Raw genomic sequence first — 16,683 nt, 5'->3', positions numbered from 1 at the left:
CAAACAGGGGGAGGGGCAGGCAGAGGGAGAAGCAGGCTCCCCGCTGAGCAAGGAACCTGATGCGGGACTCAATCCTAGGACCCTGGGATCATGACCTGAGCCTAAGGCAGATGCCTAAATGACTGAGCCATCCAGGCTTCCCTGGGGTGAAGTCTTTTGGGTTTTCCACATAGACTATCATGTCATTTGTGAAGAGTGAGAGTTTGACTTCTTTGACAATTTGGATGCCTTTTATTTCTTTTTGTTGTCTGATTGCTGATGCTAGGACTTCTCTGTTGAACAGCAGTGGTGATAGTGGACATCCCTGCCACGTTCCTGACCTTAGGGGAAAAGCTCTCAGTTTTTCCCCATTGAGAATGATATTTGCTGTGGGGTTTTTGTAGATGGCTTTTATGATATTGAGGTATGTTCCCTCTATCCCTACACTGTGAAGAGTTTTAATCAAGAAAGAATGCTGTACTTTGTCAAATGCTTTTTCTGCATCTGTTGAGAGGATCATATGGTTCTTGTCCCTTCTTTTATTTGTGTATTATATCGCATTGATTGCTTTGCGGATATTGAACCTGCCTTGCAGCCAAGGAATACATCCCACTTGGTCGTGGTAAATAGTCCTTTGTTTTGAAAAGAATTTTTTTTTTTTATGAGAGCAGTTGTTTTTTTTTTTAAAGATTTTATTTATTTGACAGAGAGACAGAGAGTACAAGCAGGGGGAATGGCAGAGGGAGAGGTAGAAGGAGGCTTCCTCCTGAGCAGAGAGCCTGATGCGGGGCTCGATCCCAGGACCCTGAGATCATGACCTGAGCCGAAGGCGGACGCTCAACCGACTGAGCCACCCAGGCGCCCCTGAATAGTCCTTTTAATGTACTGTTGGATCCTACTGGCTAGTATTTTGGTGAGAATTTTGGCATCCATGTTCATCAGGGATATTGGTCTGTAATTCTCCTTTTTGGTGGGGTCTTTGTCTGGTTTTGGGATCAAGGTAATGCTGGCCTCATAATAGAGTTTGGAAGTTTTCCTTCCATTTCTATTTTTTGAAAGAGCTTCAGAAGAATAGATATTAATTCTTTAAATGTTTGGTAGAATTCCCCTGGGAAGCCATCAGGCCCTGGGCTCTTATTTGTTGGGAGATTTTGATTACTGCTTCAATTTCCTTGCTGGTTATGGTTCTGTTCAGGTTTTCTATTACTTCCTGGTTTAGTTTTGGTAGTTTATACCTCTCTAGGAATGCATCCGTTTCTTCCAGATTATCTATTTGTTGGCATTATAGTTGCTCATAATATGTTCTTATAATTGTTTGTATTTCTTTGGTGTTGGTTGTGATCTCTCCTCTTTCATTCATGATTTTACTTATTTGAGTCATTTTTATTTCGATAAGTCTGGCCAGGGGTTTATAATCTTATTAATTCTTTTTTTTTTTAAGATTATATTTATTTATTTGACAGAGAGAGACACAGTGAGAGAGGGAACACAAGCAGGAGGGGTGGAAGAGGGAGAAGCAGGCTTCCCGCCGAGCAGGGAGCCCGATGCGGGGCTCAATCCCAGGACCCTGGGATCAAGACCTGAGCTGAAGGCAGACGCTTAACGGCAACTGAGCCACCCAGGCGTCCCTTATTAATTCTTTCAAAGAACCAGCTTCTAGTTTCATTGATCTGTTCTACTGTTCTTTGGTTTCTATTTCATTGATTTCGGCTCTAATCTTTATTACTTCTCTTCTCCTGCTTGGTTTAGGCTTTATTTGCTGTTCTTTCTCCAGCTCCTTTAGGTGTAAGGTTTGTTTGTATTTGAGACCTTATTTGTTTCTTGAGAAAGGCTTGTATTGCTATGTACTTCCCTCTTAGGACTGCCTTTACTACATCCCAAAGATTTTGAACAGTTGTCATTTTCATTTGTTTCTATGAATTTTTTTAATTCTTCTTTAATTTCCTGGTTGACCCATTCATTCTTTAGTAGGACGCTCTTTAGCCTCCATGTATATGAGGTCTTTCCAAATTTCCTCTTGTGATTGAGTTCCAGTTTCAAAGCATTGTGGTCTGAAAATATGCAAGTAATGATCCCATTCTTTTGGTATCAGTTGAGACCTGATTTGTGACCCAGTATGTGATCTATTCTGGAGAATGTTCCATGTGCCCTGGAGAAGAATGTGTATTCTGTTGCTTTAGGATGTAATGTTTTGAATATATCTGTGAAGTCCATCTTGTCCAATGTGTCATTCAAAGCCCTTATTTCCTTGTTGACCTTCTGCTTAGGTCATCTGTCCATTGCAGTGAGGGGGGTGTTAACATCCCTTACTATTAATTGTATTATTATCGATGTGTTTCTTTAGTTTTGTTATTAATTGACTTATGTAATTGGCTGCTCTCGTGTTAGGGGCATAAATATTTATAATTGTTAGAACTTCTTGTTGGATGGACCCTTTATTTATAATACGTTTCTTATTACAGTCTTTGGTTTAAAATCTAATTTGTCTGATATAGGAATTGCCTCCCCAGCTTTCTTTAGATGTCCATTAGCATGATAAATGGTTTTTCCACCCCCTCACTTTAAATCTGGAGGTGTCTTTGGATCTAAAATGAGCCTCTTGCAGACAGCATATTGATGGGTCTTGCTTTTTTATCCAGTCTGATACCCTCTGTCTTTTGATTGGGGCATTTAGCCCATTTACATTCAGAGTAATTATTGAAAGATATGAATTCAGTGCCATTGTATTACTTGTAAAGTGACTGTCTCTGTCCCTTTCTGGTCTGTGTTACTTTTGGGCTCTCTCTTTGCTTAGTGTATCCCTTTTAATATTTCTCGTAGGTCTGGTTTGGTGATCACAAATTCTTTTAGTTTCTGTTTGTCCTGAAAGCTTCTTATCTCTCCTATTTTGAATGACATCCTAGCTGGATAAAGTATTCTTGGCTGCATATTTTTCTCACTTAGCACCCTGAATATATCATGCCAGTCCTTTCTGGCCTGCCAGGTCTCTGTGGATAGGTCTGCTACCAGTCTAATGTTTCTACCCTTGTAGGTTACAGATCTCTGTCCCAAGCTGCTTTCAGGATTTTCTCTTTGTCTCTGAGATTTATAAGTTTCACTATTATATGTCGGGATGTTGACCTATTTCTACTGATTTTGAGGGGGGTTTTCTCTGCCTCCTGGATTTTGATGCCAGTTTCCTTCCCCAGATTAGGGAAGTTCTCTGCTATAATTTGCTCCAATATACCTTCTGCCTCTCTCTCTCTTTTCTTCTGGTATCCCAATTATTCTAATACTGTTTCACTTCATGGTATCACTTATCTCTCAAATTCTCCTCTCATGGTCCAGTAGTTGTTTATCTCTCTTTTTCTCAGCTTCTTTATTCTCTGTCATTTAGTCTTCTATATCACTGATTCTCTCTTCTGCCTCATTTATCCTAGCAGTTAGAGCCTCCATTTTTTATTGCATCTCATTAATAGCCTTTTTTATTTCAACTTCATTAGATTTTAGTTCTTTTAATTCTCCAGAAAGGGATTCTCTAGTGTCTTCTTTGCTTTTTTCAAGCCCAGCTAGTATCTTTATAATCATTATTCTGAATTCCAGTTCCAACATCTTACTTATGTCCAAATTGATTAGACCCCCTTATTAAACTCTCTTATTCTAGAAATAGATCATTAGATTCCTTAGGATACTCTATATACATTATCAAATTATCTGAAAAGAAAGTTTTGGTTTTTTTCCTAACTGGTGTATTTTCTTTTCTTGTTGCCTGAGCCTTTCAGGAGCTGGCATCCTTATCTTAATCTTAAAGGGAATGCTTTTAATGTTACTCTTTATCAAGTTAAAGAAGTTTTTTTCTGTTCCTATGCCTAGAATTTTTATCATAAGTGGATATTGAATTTTATCTAAGGATTTTCTTTATCCTTTGAGTCAATTATATGATTTCTCCCCTTTAATGAATGTGGTGAATCACAGTGATTTTTTTTTTTAATCTCAAAACCCCAAATATTTTACCTTATTAGATTATTTTTTCTAGTACTATTTAGGCTATTTTTATGTATGTTTGTGAGTAAAACTGTCATGTATTTTTTTTTTCTTTTTTATACTCATCTTTGTCAGGTTTTGGTAGTGAGTTTATGCTGACCTCATACAATGAGTTAGGAATTGTTTCCCTATTTTCCCCATACTCTGGAAAAGTTGCGTAAGATTGGAATTACTTGTCCCTTGGATTTCTGGAAGCAAGCAGAGTAAAATTTTCTAGGTTTTCATTTTTCCTTTTGGGAAGATTTTTACTTACAAATTAAATTTCTTCAAATGCTGTAGGACCCTTGGGATTTTCTATTTCTTCTTGAGTCAGTCTTGATATTTTCTAGAGAGTAATCCAAGTTTTAATTTTATTGGCATATATTTTATTGGTTCATGATATCCTCTTTTTAGTATCCACAACATTTTTTGATTATGTCCTTCTTTCTGTTATCCTTAAATTATTTGCTCCTTCTCTTTTATTTTTTTCTTCAATCTTACCAGAAGTTTGTAACTATATGATTCTTTTGAAAGAACCAAGTTGGTGTTTCTATTATGTGGTTTTTTTTTTCCTATTTCATTAAGTTTTGGCCTTCCTTTATTACTGCCTTTCATCTATTGTCTTTGGATTAATTTCTTTTTCAGTATTTGATCCTGTTCTGTACCATTTGACAGTAGTAAACTACCCCGTCCTTGTAGCTTTCTTTTGCCTGGCTCCTGAAGCGCACTAGTCCTGAGGGATTTTTTTTTTTTTTTCCTCCCTGTTTTCTAACTGCTTCCTCTCTGGTTCTCTTTGTCTTTACATCTCCTAATGTAGGTGCCCTCTTATCTTCAGGCTTCTTTTCTCTATATCCACTCTTAATTGATTGACGTTTTTACTCCAAATTTCAACTATCACTTCTCTGTGAGTAATTACACGGAATCAGGGGACCCCATCCTTGTATTGCCTCTTCCACTAACTAGCTATGACATTTTGAACAAGTCACTTAAGATTCCTTAATCTGTTTCTTCACCAATAAAATAAGGAGGTTGGATTCAAGATCTCTGAGGTTCACCTCAGTAACAATGTTCTTGTGGCAACCTTATAGAATCTTTAGCTCTGGCCTTTGTTATTTCTCAATGCCTTCTGGATCACTTTTTTTTTTAGATTTTATTTATTTAACTGACAGACAGCGAGAGAGGTAACACAAGCAGGGGGAGTGGGAGAGGGAGAATCAGGCTTCCCGCTGAGCAAGGGAGCCCGATGTAGGGCTCGATCCCAGGACTCTGGGATCATGACCTGAGCCAAAGGCAGTCGTTTAACCAACTGAGCCACCCAGGTGCCCCGGATCACTTTTCTTACATGTTTTGGGGTTTCTCAAATTCTGTATGTGTTACATACAGAATCTCCTTACATCATTCCCCTTCTCTCCCAACCTGTTAATTCCCCATTTCCTTATTTGGATGTTCTGTTTTCTCTGATACACATTTGGTTTTGGCTCCCAACATCCTTATCTCCCTGTACTGGCTTCAAACTCAAGTCACATGTGTACATATGTGTGTGTGTGTGTCTGTCTGTCTGTCTGTCTGTTCCCCTCTTGTTTCCTTTTAGCCCAATTTAGGTCTTTATGATTTACAAGAATGATTTCTATGTGATAGATACTTTCTTCCATCCATGACCTCCTCGTGGAGCCTCAGAATTTTACTTAAATAAGTACCTGCTTTTGCATCTTAAATCTCTGTTTATCTGAATTGTTGTCCAAGAATGTTCTTTTACTTTACTAGCTTTGGGTACCATGCCTTTATGCATCCCCCCAAGATGGTAGAGCCAGGGCACTTAAATAGTATTACCTGTAGGCCACTATAGTAGGCTCTCTACCTGGGATAGAAATCAGTCAGTCTTATCGTATAGTGCTTTGTGAGTTACAAGGGGTATATCATTTTTGTGGCAACTTGAAAGTGGAACCAATGTGTAGAATTTTCATGGTCTCCATGAGAGTGAAATATTTGGTTCTGGAAGACTTCCTGTATTGGTGATGTGTTAATCTCTAAGTGCTTGTCTCTGTTTTTCAAAATCTCATCTTCATTTAGCCTTGTGGATTTATGTAATATATATTGAGCATAATTCTCTAAGGATGCACAATCTTAAAATCAACCTAAGTAATGATTTTCTACATAGAAATAGAGAGCAGCTAATGACAAAATGTGTAACTTTAAAATAATGAAGCTTCTATATGTGGCCTATGAAAGTGACCCTAATTTAAATTTTATTTCATACTAGTTTCTCATTACCTGACACAACTATATACCCTTTTAATTTCATTGACTGTATATGTCTAGATAGTTCTTTTGTTTTCTATTTATGGGAAGCTAGGAAAAAACCATAAAAGAAAAATCACTGTGAGGTTTTAAGCAGGTGAAATATATAGACACTCCTTTTATAATTATCTCAAGGAAACCTTAAATAGTTGTTTTGAGTCATGTAATCTACCTCATTATTCTATTAAAGTGATACATTTGCTAGAAGTTAATTAGGATATATAATGGCAGAAGTGAGTAGCCATTTAGAAATACTACCTTAAGGTTCTGGCTTATCCTGTCCTGACTGGTGTGCTCCGTGTGTGTACACACAGGAATGAGGATGGGCAGACGGGTTGTTAGGGTGGTAGGAAATGGAAGTTCAGTACCACATTCATGTGCCTCAGTGGTTCTTGCAGGTTCCTGTAGTCTGTTACATTTTATTGAGTACAAGGAATTCTGGTAATTTCTAAATAATATCTGGATATTTTAGTTTGTAAACAATGTATTATATCCTTAAAAAATATTTCTGAATATTAGGATGGTATGTCTTTCCATAAATTGGTCCTATTCTAGCATCAGATTGCAGCATAAGTGGTTAAAATACACAGGCATAACATTTGGAAGATTATAATTACAGCAGGGCTCTTGCTAATTAGATACATGCTTTAGGATTCAAGAAATTAGTAAAACTATTTTGTTTATCATGTAAATGGTTGTTTTTGCCATCAGATTGTCATGTATTAAAAGTATAAGTTAAGAATAAATCATCTTGCAAAATCACTAGTGAATTTCTTCTGCCCATGCCAAATCTTGAGAAGGGGGATACCAGAAGAGAGCTTCAGTTCCTCCTTGGAAGTCTGTCTCATACCATTCTTTACAACAGTAGTAGTGATACTGTCTTCCTTAATGCTTGTAAGTGCCATGCTTATTCTGACCCCAATCACTGCATCACTTCTGAATTCTGTGACACCGTCTTATGATTAGAAGTCATTATATTTTTGTTTGTTTCCTAACCTTTGTGTTCATTTACTTGTCCTGCAGTCCTCCCTTGAGAGGAGAAAACATTTTCCTGTATTTCATCTTTCTTTGAAATCCCTCTCATCCATGGAGGTACTTAGGAAAGTACTAATACAAAATAGATACCTGATAAATGCTCGTGACTGAAGTCGAGTTTGTTTTTAATAGTTACATGCTTTTGCTTGCTTTCTAGGCACACAAACCAATGGTCTGGACTTTCAGAAGCAGCCTGTGCCTGTTGGAGGAGCAATCTCAACAGCCCAGGCCCAGGCTTTCCTTGGACATCTCCATCAGGTAGAATGCTCTGCTCAACCATACGGGAGAGTAAAAACTGGAGGCATGGAATGTTAAGGCCTGGGGAAGTTATTTCAGTATGTGGGACTTTTTAAAATGATTAAAGCCTGGTGCTAATCACATCTGATTGTGTCCTTTTGAATGGTTAGTCTAGATTCTTAGTTTAATTGACGCTATAGCTATTGACCTCACAGCTTTGTGAAAAAAAGAATTCTTTGTTATGAATGGAATACACGTAACAACCGGGTTGCTGTTTTTGTCACTGTGGGTCTGTGATGGCTCACTGAAGGTAGTAGATTACAGAGTCATCCAAAAGGATGTAGCCACCATTGCCCAAGACCTGTGTAAGGCTCTCAATTCAGAATATGTTTTCATAAAATGTGTCTTCATATGTCTTCTGAGTTCATAAATTCTGTCTTTAGACTACCTGAACTTTATATAAAAGAAGCTCCTGCACTTGAAATAGGTGCAATTTTAGAAAGGTCCTCTAAAGCCCATTTATTCACAAATTCAAAGGATTACTATACAGGCAGCAATTAGCATCTCCTACTGGAGTGAGGCCCTAGCTGTGACACGCTTTTGCTCAGGTGCGTAGCTTTGTTTGTGTTTTTCGAAGTAGAGAAACTTCTATATGAAACTTCTAGATAAAATATTAAGATGATTTAGCATCTAAAATAATTTAAGAATATATTATAGAAAACCAAAAATGTTATTTTCATGTCAATTTTCTTCTAAAAACATTTGTTGGGGGCACCTGGGTGGCTCAGTTGGTTAAGCATCTGCTTTTAGCTCAGGTCATGATCTCAGGGTCCTGGGATTGAGCCCCACATCAGGCTCTCTGCTCAGCAGGGAGTTTGCTTCTCCCTCTCACTCTGTGTACTCTCTCTCTCAAATAAATAAATAATCTTTAAAAAACAAAATTAAAAAATAAAAACATTTATAGCCTCCAACAAGTTTTCTGGTTTCTTAGAGGAATAACATTTTTGGTAGTCAATGTATGTGGTACATATTAAGCCTCTATCTGGCTTAAATTTGTGGTGGTCAAAACATATTAAAAAATCCCCAAAGGTACATAGATGATATGCAGTCTTTTCTCCATTGGATCCGAATTCTAAGAAGAGTACAACTCTTACTCAGCTCCAAGGTCTCCAGCTGATTACCAAAATCATTGAATCTTCAATATCCCCTAAACCAAAGGACTTTAAATCAGTGAATTTGATATGAAATCATGACATCACTGAATTCTCCATCAAGATGTCAGTCCCCTCAGAATTGCTCACCATCTGATTAGACACATAATTAACATGAATGTGACACTTACCTTCTATTTCTAGCCCTCTTATTGATACCAGGTTCATACTCTGACCTTTTCCTTAAAATAATTATAAATGTGTGTACACAAATACAAAGTAGATGACTTTAGATCTGTCACCCCATAAGTTCCATGAAGATGGGAACCTTTTCTTATTTATCTTTATCCTAGCATTTTCCAAAGAGCCCAAATTATAATAGATGTTAAGTAATTATTTACTGAATAAATGAATGGTAAAGTTGTATGGGAATAGAGAGGTAGAAATAATTAGCTCAACCTGTATAATCTAAGACATTTATCATAGAGAGGATGACTTTTGAGCTAAGTTTTGAAGGATGTTGGGAGGTAGCTAAATGAAGTGGTAAAAGGATGCTCTCACTTTTTATTTTCAACTTTCTATTTTGAAAATTTTCAAATCTATAGAAAAGTTATAACTATAGGACAGTTTTCAATTGAAAGCCCTTCACTTGGAATCACCAACTGTTACTGTTTACTATCTTTGCTCTGTGTGTGTGTGTGTGTATGTGGGTGTACAAACACACATATAAAAAATGTATATACAGGGACGCCTGGGTGACTCAGTCGTTAAGCGTCTGCCTTTGGCTCAGGTCATGATCCCGGGGTCCTGAGATTGAGCCCCGCATCGGGCTCCCTGCTCCGCGGGAAGCCTGCTTCTCCCTCTCCCACTCTCCCTGCTTGTGTTCCTGCTCTCGCTGTGTCTCTCTCTGTCAACTAAATAAATAAAATCATTTTAAAGTAAGTTGCAGGCACTATGACCTTCTACTTCTAAATACTTCATCATATTTTTCCTAAAAACAGCATTCTTTTATACAACTATAATATAAATTTCAAATTCCAGAAATAATCCATGAGGAGATACTTTAAGACCTGTAACTATCCTCTTCCTCAACAAACGTCTACCCAGAAACAACATGATTTAAATAAAATCACATAGAAACTTTATCTCCTTTAAATCTTTGTACCCAAAACTCTTTCCTCTGGCTCTTTGGCTGAATTTTTAGCCTTTGGGTCTTATAATTTTTTTTTTAAGATTTTATTTATTTGACAGAGACACAGCGAGAGAGGGAACACAAGCAGGGGGAGTGAGAGAGGGAGAAGCAGGCTTCCCGCTGAGCAGGGAGCCCGACGTAGGGCTCAATCCCAGGACACTGGGATCATGACCTGAGCCGAAGGCAGACGCTTAACGACTGAGCCACCCAGGCACCCCTAGCCTTTCGGTCTTAAACATAACTATCTTTTCAGATAATCCTCCCTTGATTACACTGCATCTAAAATATGTTCTCTGTAAATGTCTAGGTTTGTTTCTGAGGGCTCTTATCTACTAACAGGACTATTAGTTTTAAATAAAGGGCAGCAGTCTGTTCACTTTAGCTCTGAACTCTATCCTGAGCTCCATATCAACACTTATATTTAACTTTAGGAAACCTTGATGCTGTGTGATATATCCAAAATGGAACTTATTGGCTTCCTGTCAATGACACTACCTTTTTTCCAGTCTCTCAGATTTGAACCCTGGAATAATTCATGACTTTTTTCTTTATCTATATCCATTCATTTGCCAGGATCCTCTGTAGTACCTTGGAATGCCTCTCATGTTAACTACTTTTTATGCTGACTGCTGCCATTCTAATTTAGGCTTCCATTTATTCTACCCTAGTTTATATTCTTTCTCTCCCACCATAGTCTTTCTTTGTTTTCAAGACATTGACATTTTTGAAGAATACAAACTATTTTGTATAGTGTTGCTCAGTTTGGGTTTGGGGAGGAATACAACATAAGTAATGCTGTGTTCTTAGTGGATCATACCAGAAGGCACATGTGTCATTTAATTACCTTTTGTAATTAGTAAATATCTATGGAGAGAGAGTTGAGAATATGGAACTATCATGTTATTCCTCAAATTTCACCCATTAAAGCATCATCCATTGATGACACTTGCCAGAATCAGTTATAATTAACATGGTTGTCAAATAATGATCCTTATTCTAATATAATCATGGTTATAGCTTTCTGAATGCATAAAATGTATTAAATAAATATTATGACACTTTCATATGTGGTTTATAAGACAGATTCTTTATTTCAGCCAGCAGTTTTGAATTATGACTATAAATGTTTTAAGAACTTGACTGTGTATATATATGTAAGGTTTTTACTCTGATATGTACATGAAAATTTTGAAATTAGAATGAGTAGATTATTCTGATTGTTTATAATGATAAAAATAATGTATATAAGTAGCTTGTTCTTACGTGTTCTTTAATACAATGGAAGATGAATTAAGTTTTTAGAACCTAAATGTCCAGTGAATACAAACAGGATGTTATATAAGGAATGCCTAACACAGTATGGCATGTCTGATGATGCTAGTTTAGTATGGGAAAACATTTTTAGAAAAGAAATGTTAACAGCATTTTCTGGTGGGAGGTAGAGGAACTGTGATCTTGTCCATAAAGTTTTAACCCTATAAGATAGGCCTCTTTGTGTTCTCAGCTCTAACTCAGTGACATGCACTTAGTAGAGATTCTTGAAATACTTGTTGATGTCAACTTATAATGATGGATGTCAACAGTATCAGACTAGAACTTTACCTGATTACTTTCAGGTCCAGCTCGCTGGAACAAGTTTACAGGCTGCTGCTCAGTCTTTAAATGTACAGGTAAGCTGGGTCATGGGATTATGGATCAGTTTTACACATTTTTACCATATTTTTTGGATTTTTTATAATGAGCATGCAATAATTTTATAATAGGAAATATTTAGAAGTATTACCTTTTTTTATTACCTAATGTCATTGAGTTCCAAATAATGATAATCATTGACATTAATGAAAATCCAGTTCATATTATGCTACTGTGAATGACAAAAGATGAACAAGAAAAGTGTACTTTCAAAGTTGGATACGTAAGTTTAGTAAACTGTTTCTAAGTTATACAGTGATAACACATACCTAAACACAAAGCCAGATAAATCTTAATGCCCTTTCTGTTTCCAGATGTCTTTTTTAATTGTCATTTTATAGTGTAGAGGAAAGAACACTGGACTGAGATACAAAGGTCTTAGGTTTACATTCTCACTCTGCCACTAACTAGCTGTGTGACCTTTAGCAAGTCACTTAACCTCCTGGGGTTCCTTTTGTCTTACATTTATTTAAGTAGGGAAGTTTAGAAGCTTGCCAAAGTTCCTCTCTGCTCTAAAATGCTATGATTCTAAGGTTTCTAACTAAACCTGTTATAGTCATTGACGGGCTTCATACAGTCAAAATTTTAAAAACAAAATTTAAATCTGGCTACTTTGCTGATATAAATCATATGGTAAAACATGCAAAGTTCAGTTATTATGCATTACTCCATAGTTCAGTTGATCTCCAGCTTCCTTTCCTTATAGTGTTTGGGTTACTAACAGTCAAGAGGAGAAAACCCTATTCTAGAAGATTGATTTCAGTGTTGCTAATGACTAAAGACCTTGGGTTGAGCATTCCATGAAACCCAGCGGAATATGGACCTAGTAACACATGGCAGGGAGAAGAGAAGAGAAAAGGAGATAATGTGACCTTCCTTTCTGAGGGAGAGGAGGCGGAAAATTGCCTTGGTTGCCATGGTAAACTTCCATCCCTTCGAGAGATGTTGGCAAACAGACTGTCTCTCCAGTACGGCGTGTTTACAGTCCTGCACTGTAATTCTCTCTCAGTGACTGGCAGAATTAATTCAGAGTCTTTATGTTAATTAGCCTTGCTGCAGTCCCCAAAACAGGTGGTGGGAAGTATGCAAATCTATGCAGAATTTTAATGCTCTGCATAACCAGTTTTAATTACCATAAAATTTCCCCTTAGTGTCCCTTTTAGGACTATGTCCTCTTTCCCTCTTGACTGCAGCATTTTCCCTCTAAATTTGTGTGTTACTTGATGGGAGATGCTAAATTTACAGTTATTTTAAATATTAGATGAAAACTTCTGTAGGTCAAGTAACCAATTTCTGAGATGATATATAAGGAAGTTTCAGGCTGACCTCCAAAATACCTCTTAGAATGTTGGGATGGAGGGTCTAATGTAGAAATGGATTGAGAATGTGCTCTTCCCTTTCTCCTTATTTCCGAAGTTGAGGATTGGGGTTTCTAAACAATCCTGTTGATTTGTGGAGGACCCAATTATTTTTTCTTCTTAAAAGTTGTAATTGCAGCTTCGCTGGCATTGGAACAAAAAGTCTACACCAAAAACTTGTATTGTGGATAATTTTTATATTTTATTTTTCTACTTTTATGTGTTCCGTATTTGATCATTTCTTTTGTAGTTAGAAAACAACAAATAATAAGTGTGATTTTTAAAGGAAAAAAAGTCTAAAAACTTAACTGTGTTAAAATTAGGAAAATACAGAGATTAATAGGAAAGGAAAAGAATGAAACCAGAAAACTCATGACTAGATAAATCCATGTTATAAATAAGTATAGGTTTTTTAATCAATTATTTGAAATCTCTTATTCCTTCCCACCACCACCCACCCACCTCAGTCTAAATCTAATGAAGAATCGGGGGACTCCCAGCAGCCCAGCCAGCCCTCCCAGCAGCCTTCAGTGCAAGCAGCCATCCCCCAGACCCAACTCATGCTGGCCGGAGGACAGATAACTGGGGTGAGTCTTCACTGGGAGAATTCTAGTAAGCTTTCTTTGTGTCACAACGGCCACTGGCCAATGCTTGGGTTAGAACAGTTTGCTATGCCTGACGCTGTTTTCTTTAAGGCATTTTCTATACTATAGGCAGCTCTGAAAAAGGAATTATCTCTGTCATACGTTTTCAGGGTATCTTTTCTTACTTTTGCAGATGCTCTAGATAAGCTAAAGACTTCTTTAAACTCCAGTTTCAGCTGCTGCTTCATCATGCAGTGGAGTCATCCTGTGATTGAGACCATTACAATGATGAAATTAGAGTGATCAGTTTGGAGTTCCAATATTGCTGCAGAGTAGAAGTTAAAGAAAGGACTAGTACCTACAAAAGAAAAACATTTTCTTTAAGTTACTGTGTAATGTTCTCAAACGAAACCTCTGGTCTCCTATCCTGGCTCTGCAGTTTGCTGTATGGGCTAATTACTTCATCTCCCTGTGCCTCAGTTTTCCTTCAGTGAAACGGAGATGTTATCCATGTAAGATGCTATTTCACAATATTGTTACAAAGAGTAAGAGTAACAATATTTGTAAAACTCAAAGAACGAACGGTGCTTGGCCCGTAACAGTCGATAAATGTCATTTACTATTATTGGTAATAAATTGGCCTTTATGAATATATTAACTTTTAACTTTTCAGCTCTCTTTGCTCTAAGACACCAAAAATATTTTCCAGTGTTAAACATTTGCTGTTAAGTTATTTTGTGGGTGGAAAGGCTAGGAGAGTGGTAAGGAAGAGTTATTTGTTATTGTTGAATTCACATCACATCAACCCACACAAATTTTTATTTCCTTTATTTTAGTTAAGTATGTCTTGGTAGTGGAAAGGCTCTTTTAAGAATTGTCGCGAAACTATTTTAGAAATCCCCTCAAGAGAAACAAACTATAAGAGACTCTTAATCATAGGAAACAAACTGAAGGTTGCTGGAGGGGAGGTGGGGGAGGATGGGGTAACTGGGCTATGGGCATTAAGGAGGGCACGTGATGTAATGAGCACTGGGTGTTATATGCAACTGATGAATCACTGAGCTCTAGCTCTGAAACTAATAATATACAATGTTAATTAATTGAATTTAAATAAAATTTAAAATAAGTAAAAATAAAAATCTCCTCAAAGATTAGTATGTTTATGTATTATATAAAATATTTATAGTCAAATATACCTTGATAGGTATTAAGTTTTTGAATGGTTTGATTTTGATTCTTATGCCTCCAGTGCGTGAATTGTATTGGACCCTTTTAGAAGGAGAGTTGTGCCACTAAGTGAATGCACTTAATATATTCCAAGGTGGGGCACCTGGCTGGCTCTGTTGGAAGAGCATGTGAATCTTGATCTCAGGGTAGTGAGTTCAAGCCCCATGTTGGGTGTAGAGATTACCAAAAAAAGAGAAGCCTAAAAAGAGAGAGAGAGATAGTCTAGGATTCCTTCTTGTCTGATCAGATCATGCCACCAAAAGGAAGGCAAAACACACTTAACTACTTTGTGTTTGAAATAAGTTGCGTTATGAAAGCAAGTTTAAATCTGCTCTAAATACATTTCCTGTTTTACTGTTTGGGTTTGTTTTGGGTGATTAGTGTCTACAATAGTAAGAGACACTTGGGATTCCAGGTTCATGTGGCTGGAGCTTCTCTGAAACCTGGGCATTAGGATTCATTTGCATGTAGAGAGAGCGGCTGTCACCACCTGTTTCACGGAGATAATGTGTTGGAAAGGGGATGTAAAGTTGCAGAGACCCAGTGCTTTCAATAATAGAAAAGACTGGGTTAGGGAGGGGCTGTAGGGAGACCTGGAAAAGAAACAAATGGAGCTCATATTCTTTAGTCATATCTTCGGACATAATGGAAATGATGGAATATGGCAGAGATTCATGCTAATGGGAAGCAGCTGGGCCTTATCAGTTCTTTCCGTGGTCAGATCCAGCATCCTTGTTCCTCATTCATCTGACTAATCACTTGCTGTTCTGTTGGGTGTAAATTTCTTTTCATATCCTGTCAGCACTGATTCCTTTTTTTCCTGCTTACTACTTAATTACTTTTTTGCCTGAACCCTGGGGCCCTGGACGAGCTTGAATGATGCAGTCCAGAGTGAGGACCACCGTTTTAATGTAACCGTTCTGCTAGTAATGGTAGCTTGATTGCTGATGAATGTTCTAGTCTCATGCTACCCACGTGAAGTTGGGCCGCTAGGGTCTTATACCACATGGCTTGTAGTAGGGGCCCTTGTCCTTCACACCTTCCCGAATGTTTGTTGTACTTCTGTTCAGCTTACTTTGACGCCAGCCCAGCAGCAGTTACTGCTCCAGCAGGCCCAGGCCCAGGCCCAGCTGCTGGCCGCAGCCGTGCAGCAGCATTCCGCCAGCCAACAGCACAGTGCTGCTGGGGCCACCATCTCAGCCTCCGCCGCCACACCCATGACGCAGATCCCCCTGTCTCAGCCCATACAGATCGCACAGGTGAGTCTCTCCTGGGGCTTGGGCACGAAGGGGAGGCAGAAAACGGCAGGTTTCCTTTAGTATAAAATTCACTTCCTGATGGTTAGTGTGGGCCCTTAAGGACCTGAGAAGCTCTAGATCGGGGAAGTATGTGGTAGCCTTCCTTACCACTGCACTAGAAATAATACATTTGTTTGCTTAGTTGATATTATAAACACATAACTGATTATTTGAATAACTGTTTATATTAAGTGACAATTCTTGAATAATTAGTTGGCATATTTCTGAAGCAGGGGATTACTGTATTTATTTTAATTAGCTAATTATGGCGGGCATGGGTTCTTTCATGTGCTCTGCAGTGAATGTTGCCACTCGTGTGAGAGAGGTGGCACGTCATCTCTGCTACAGAGTGATTAACTCCGTGCAGAACTGCATTAGAATGTTGTTTGGTTTCAGTGTTCACATTTTAGGGCAAAGTATCCACAGATAATAAAAAGTTATTTAAGAGGCATAGACAATACTACCAAGGAAGAAAGGTAAATGAAATCCTTTATCTCAAGGAGAGGAAAAAAGTACCGGTAGTCATACCAGTATGTCATAGAAAGAATTCTTACGAGTCTAGTGCTAGACAATGATCTCTGTCCCCCTGGAGAAGACTCAGAAGTGCAGAAGTGGATTTACATCGTAGCT

The 16,683-nt window shown here is 37.8% G+C and overlaps 1 protein-coding gene across 2 annotated transcripts in view; it reads left to right on the top strand.

Annotated features, from left to right (window-relative positions):
• The window catches only part of POU2F1 (POU class 2 homeobox 1), a 178,861-nt gene that overhangs the window by 125,609 nt on the left and 36,569 nt on the right, over positions 1-16,683 (top strand). For both annotated transcript variants that reach the window (XM_044916414.1, XM_021682671.2), the window contains exons 3-6: positions 7,472-7,572; positions 11,511-11,564; positions 13,412-13,531; positions 15,826-16,014. In XM_044916414.1, coding sequence (XP_044772349.1) covers positions 7,472-7,572; positions 11,511-11,564; positions 13,412-13,531; positions 15,826-16,014 — 464 coding nt within the window. The remainder of the gene's footprint in view (positions 1-7,471; positions 7,573-11,510; positions 11,565-13,411; positions 13,532-15,825; positions 16,015-16,683) is intronic.

Source organism: Neomonachus schauinslandi, chromosome 6 (genome assembly GCF_002201575.2).
Source record: "Neomonachus schauinslandi chromosome 6, ASM220157v2, whole genome shotgun sequence".
NCBI classification, from domain to species: Eukaryota; Metazoa; Chordata; class Mammalia; order Carnivora; family Phocidae; genus Neomonachus; species Neomonachus schauinslandi.
This window is presented reverse-complemented; position numbering and strand designations above follow the sequence as displayed.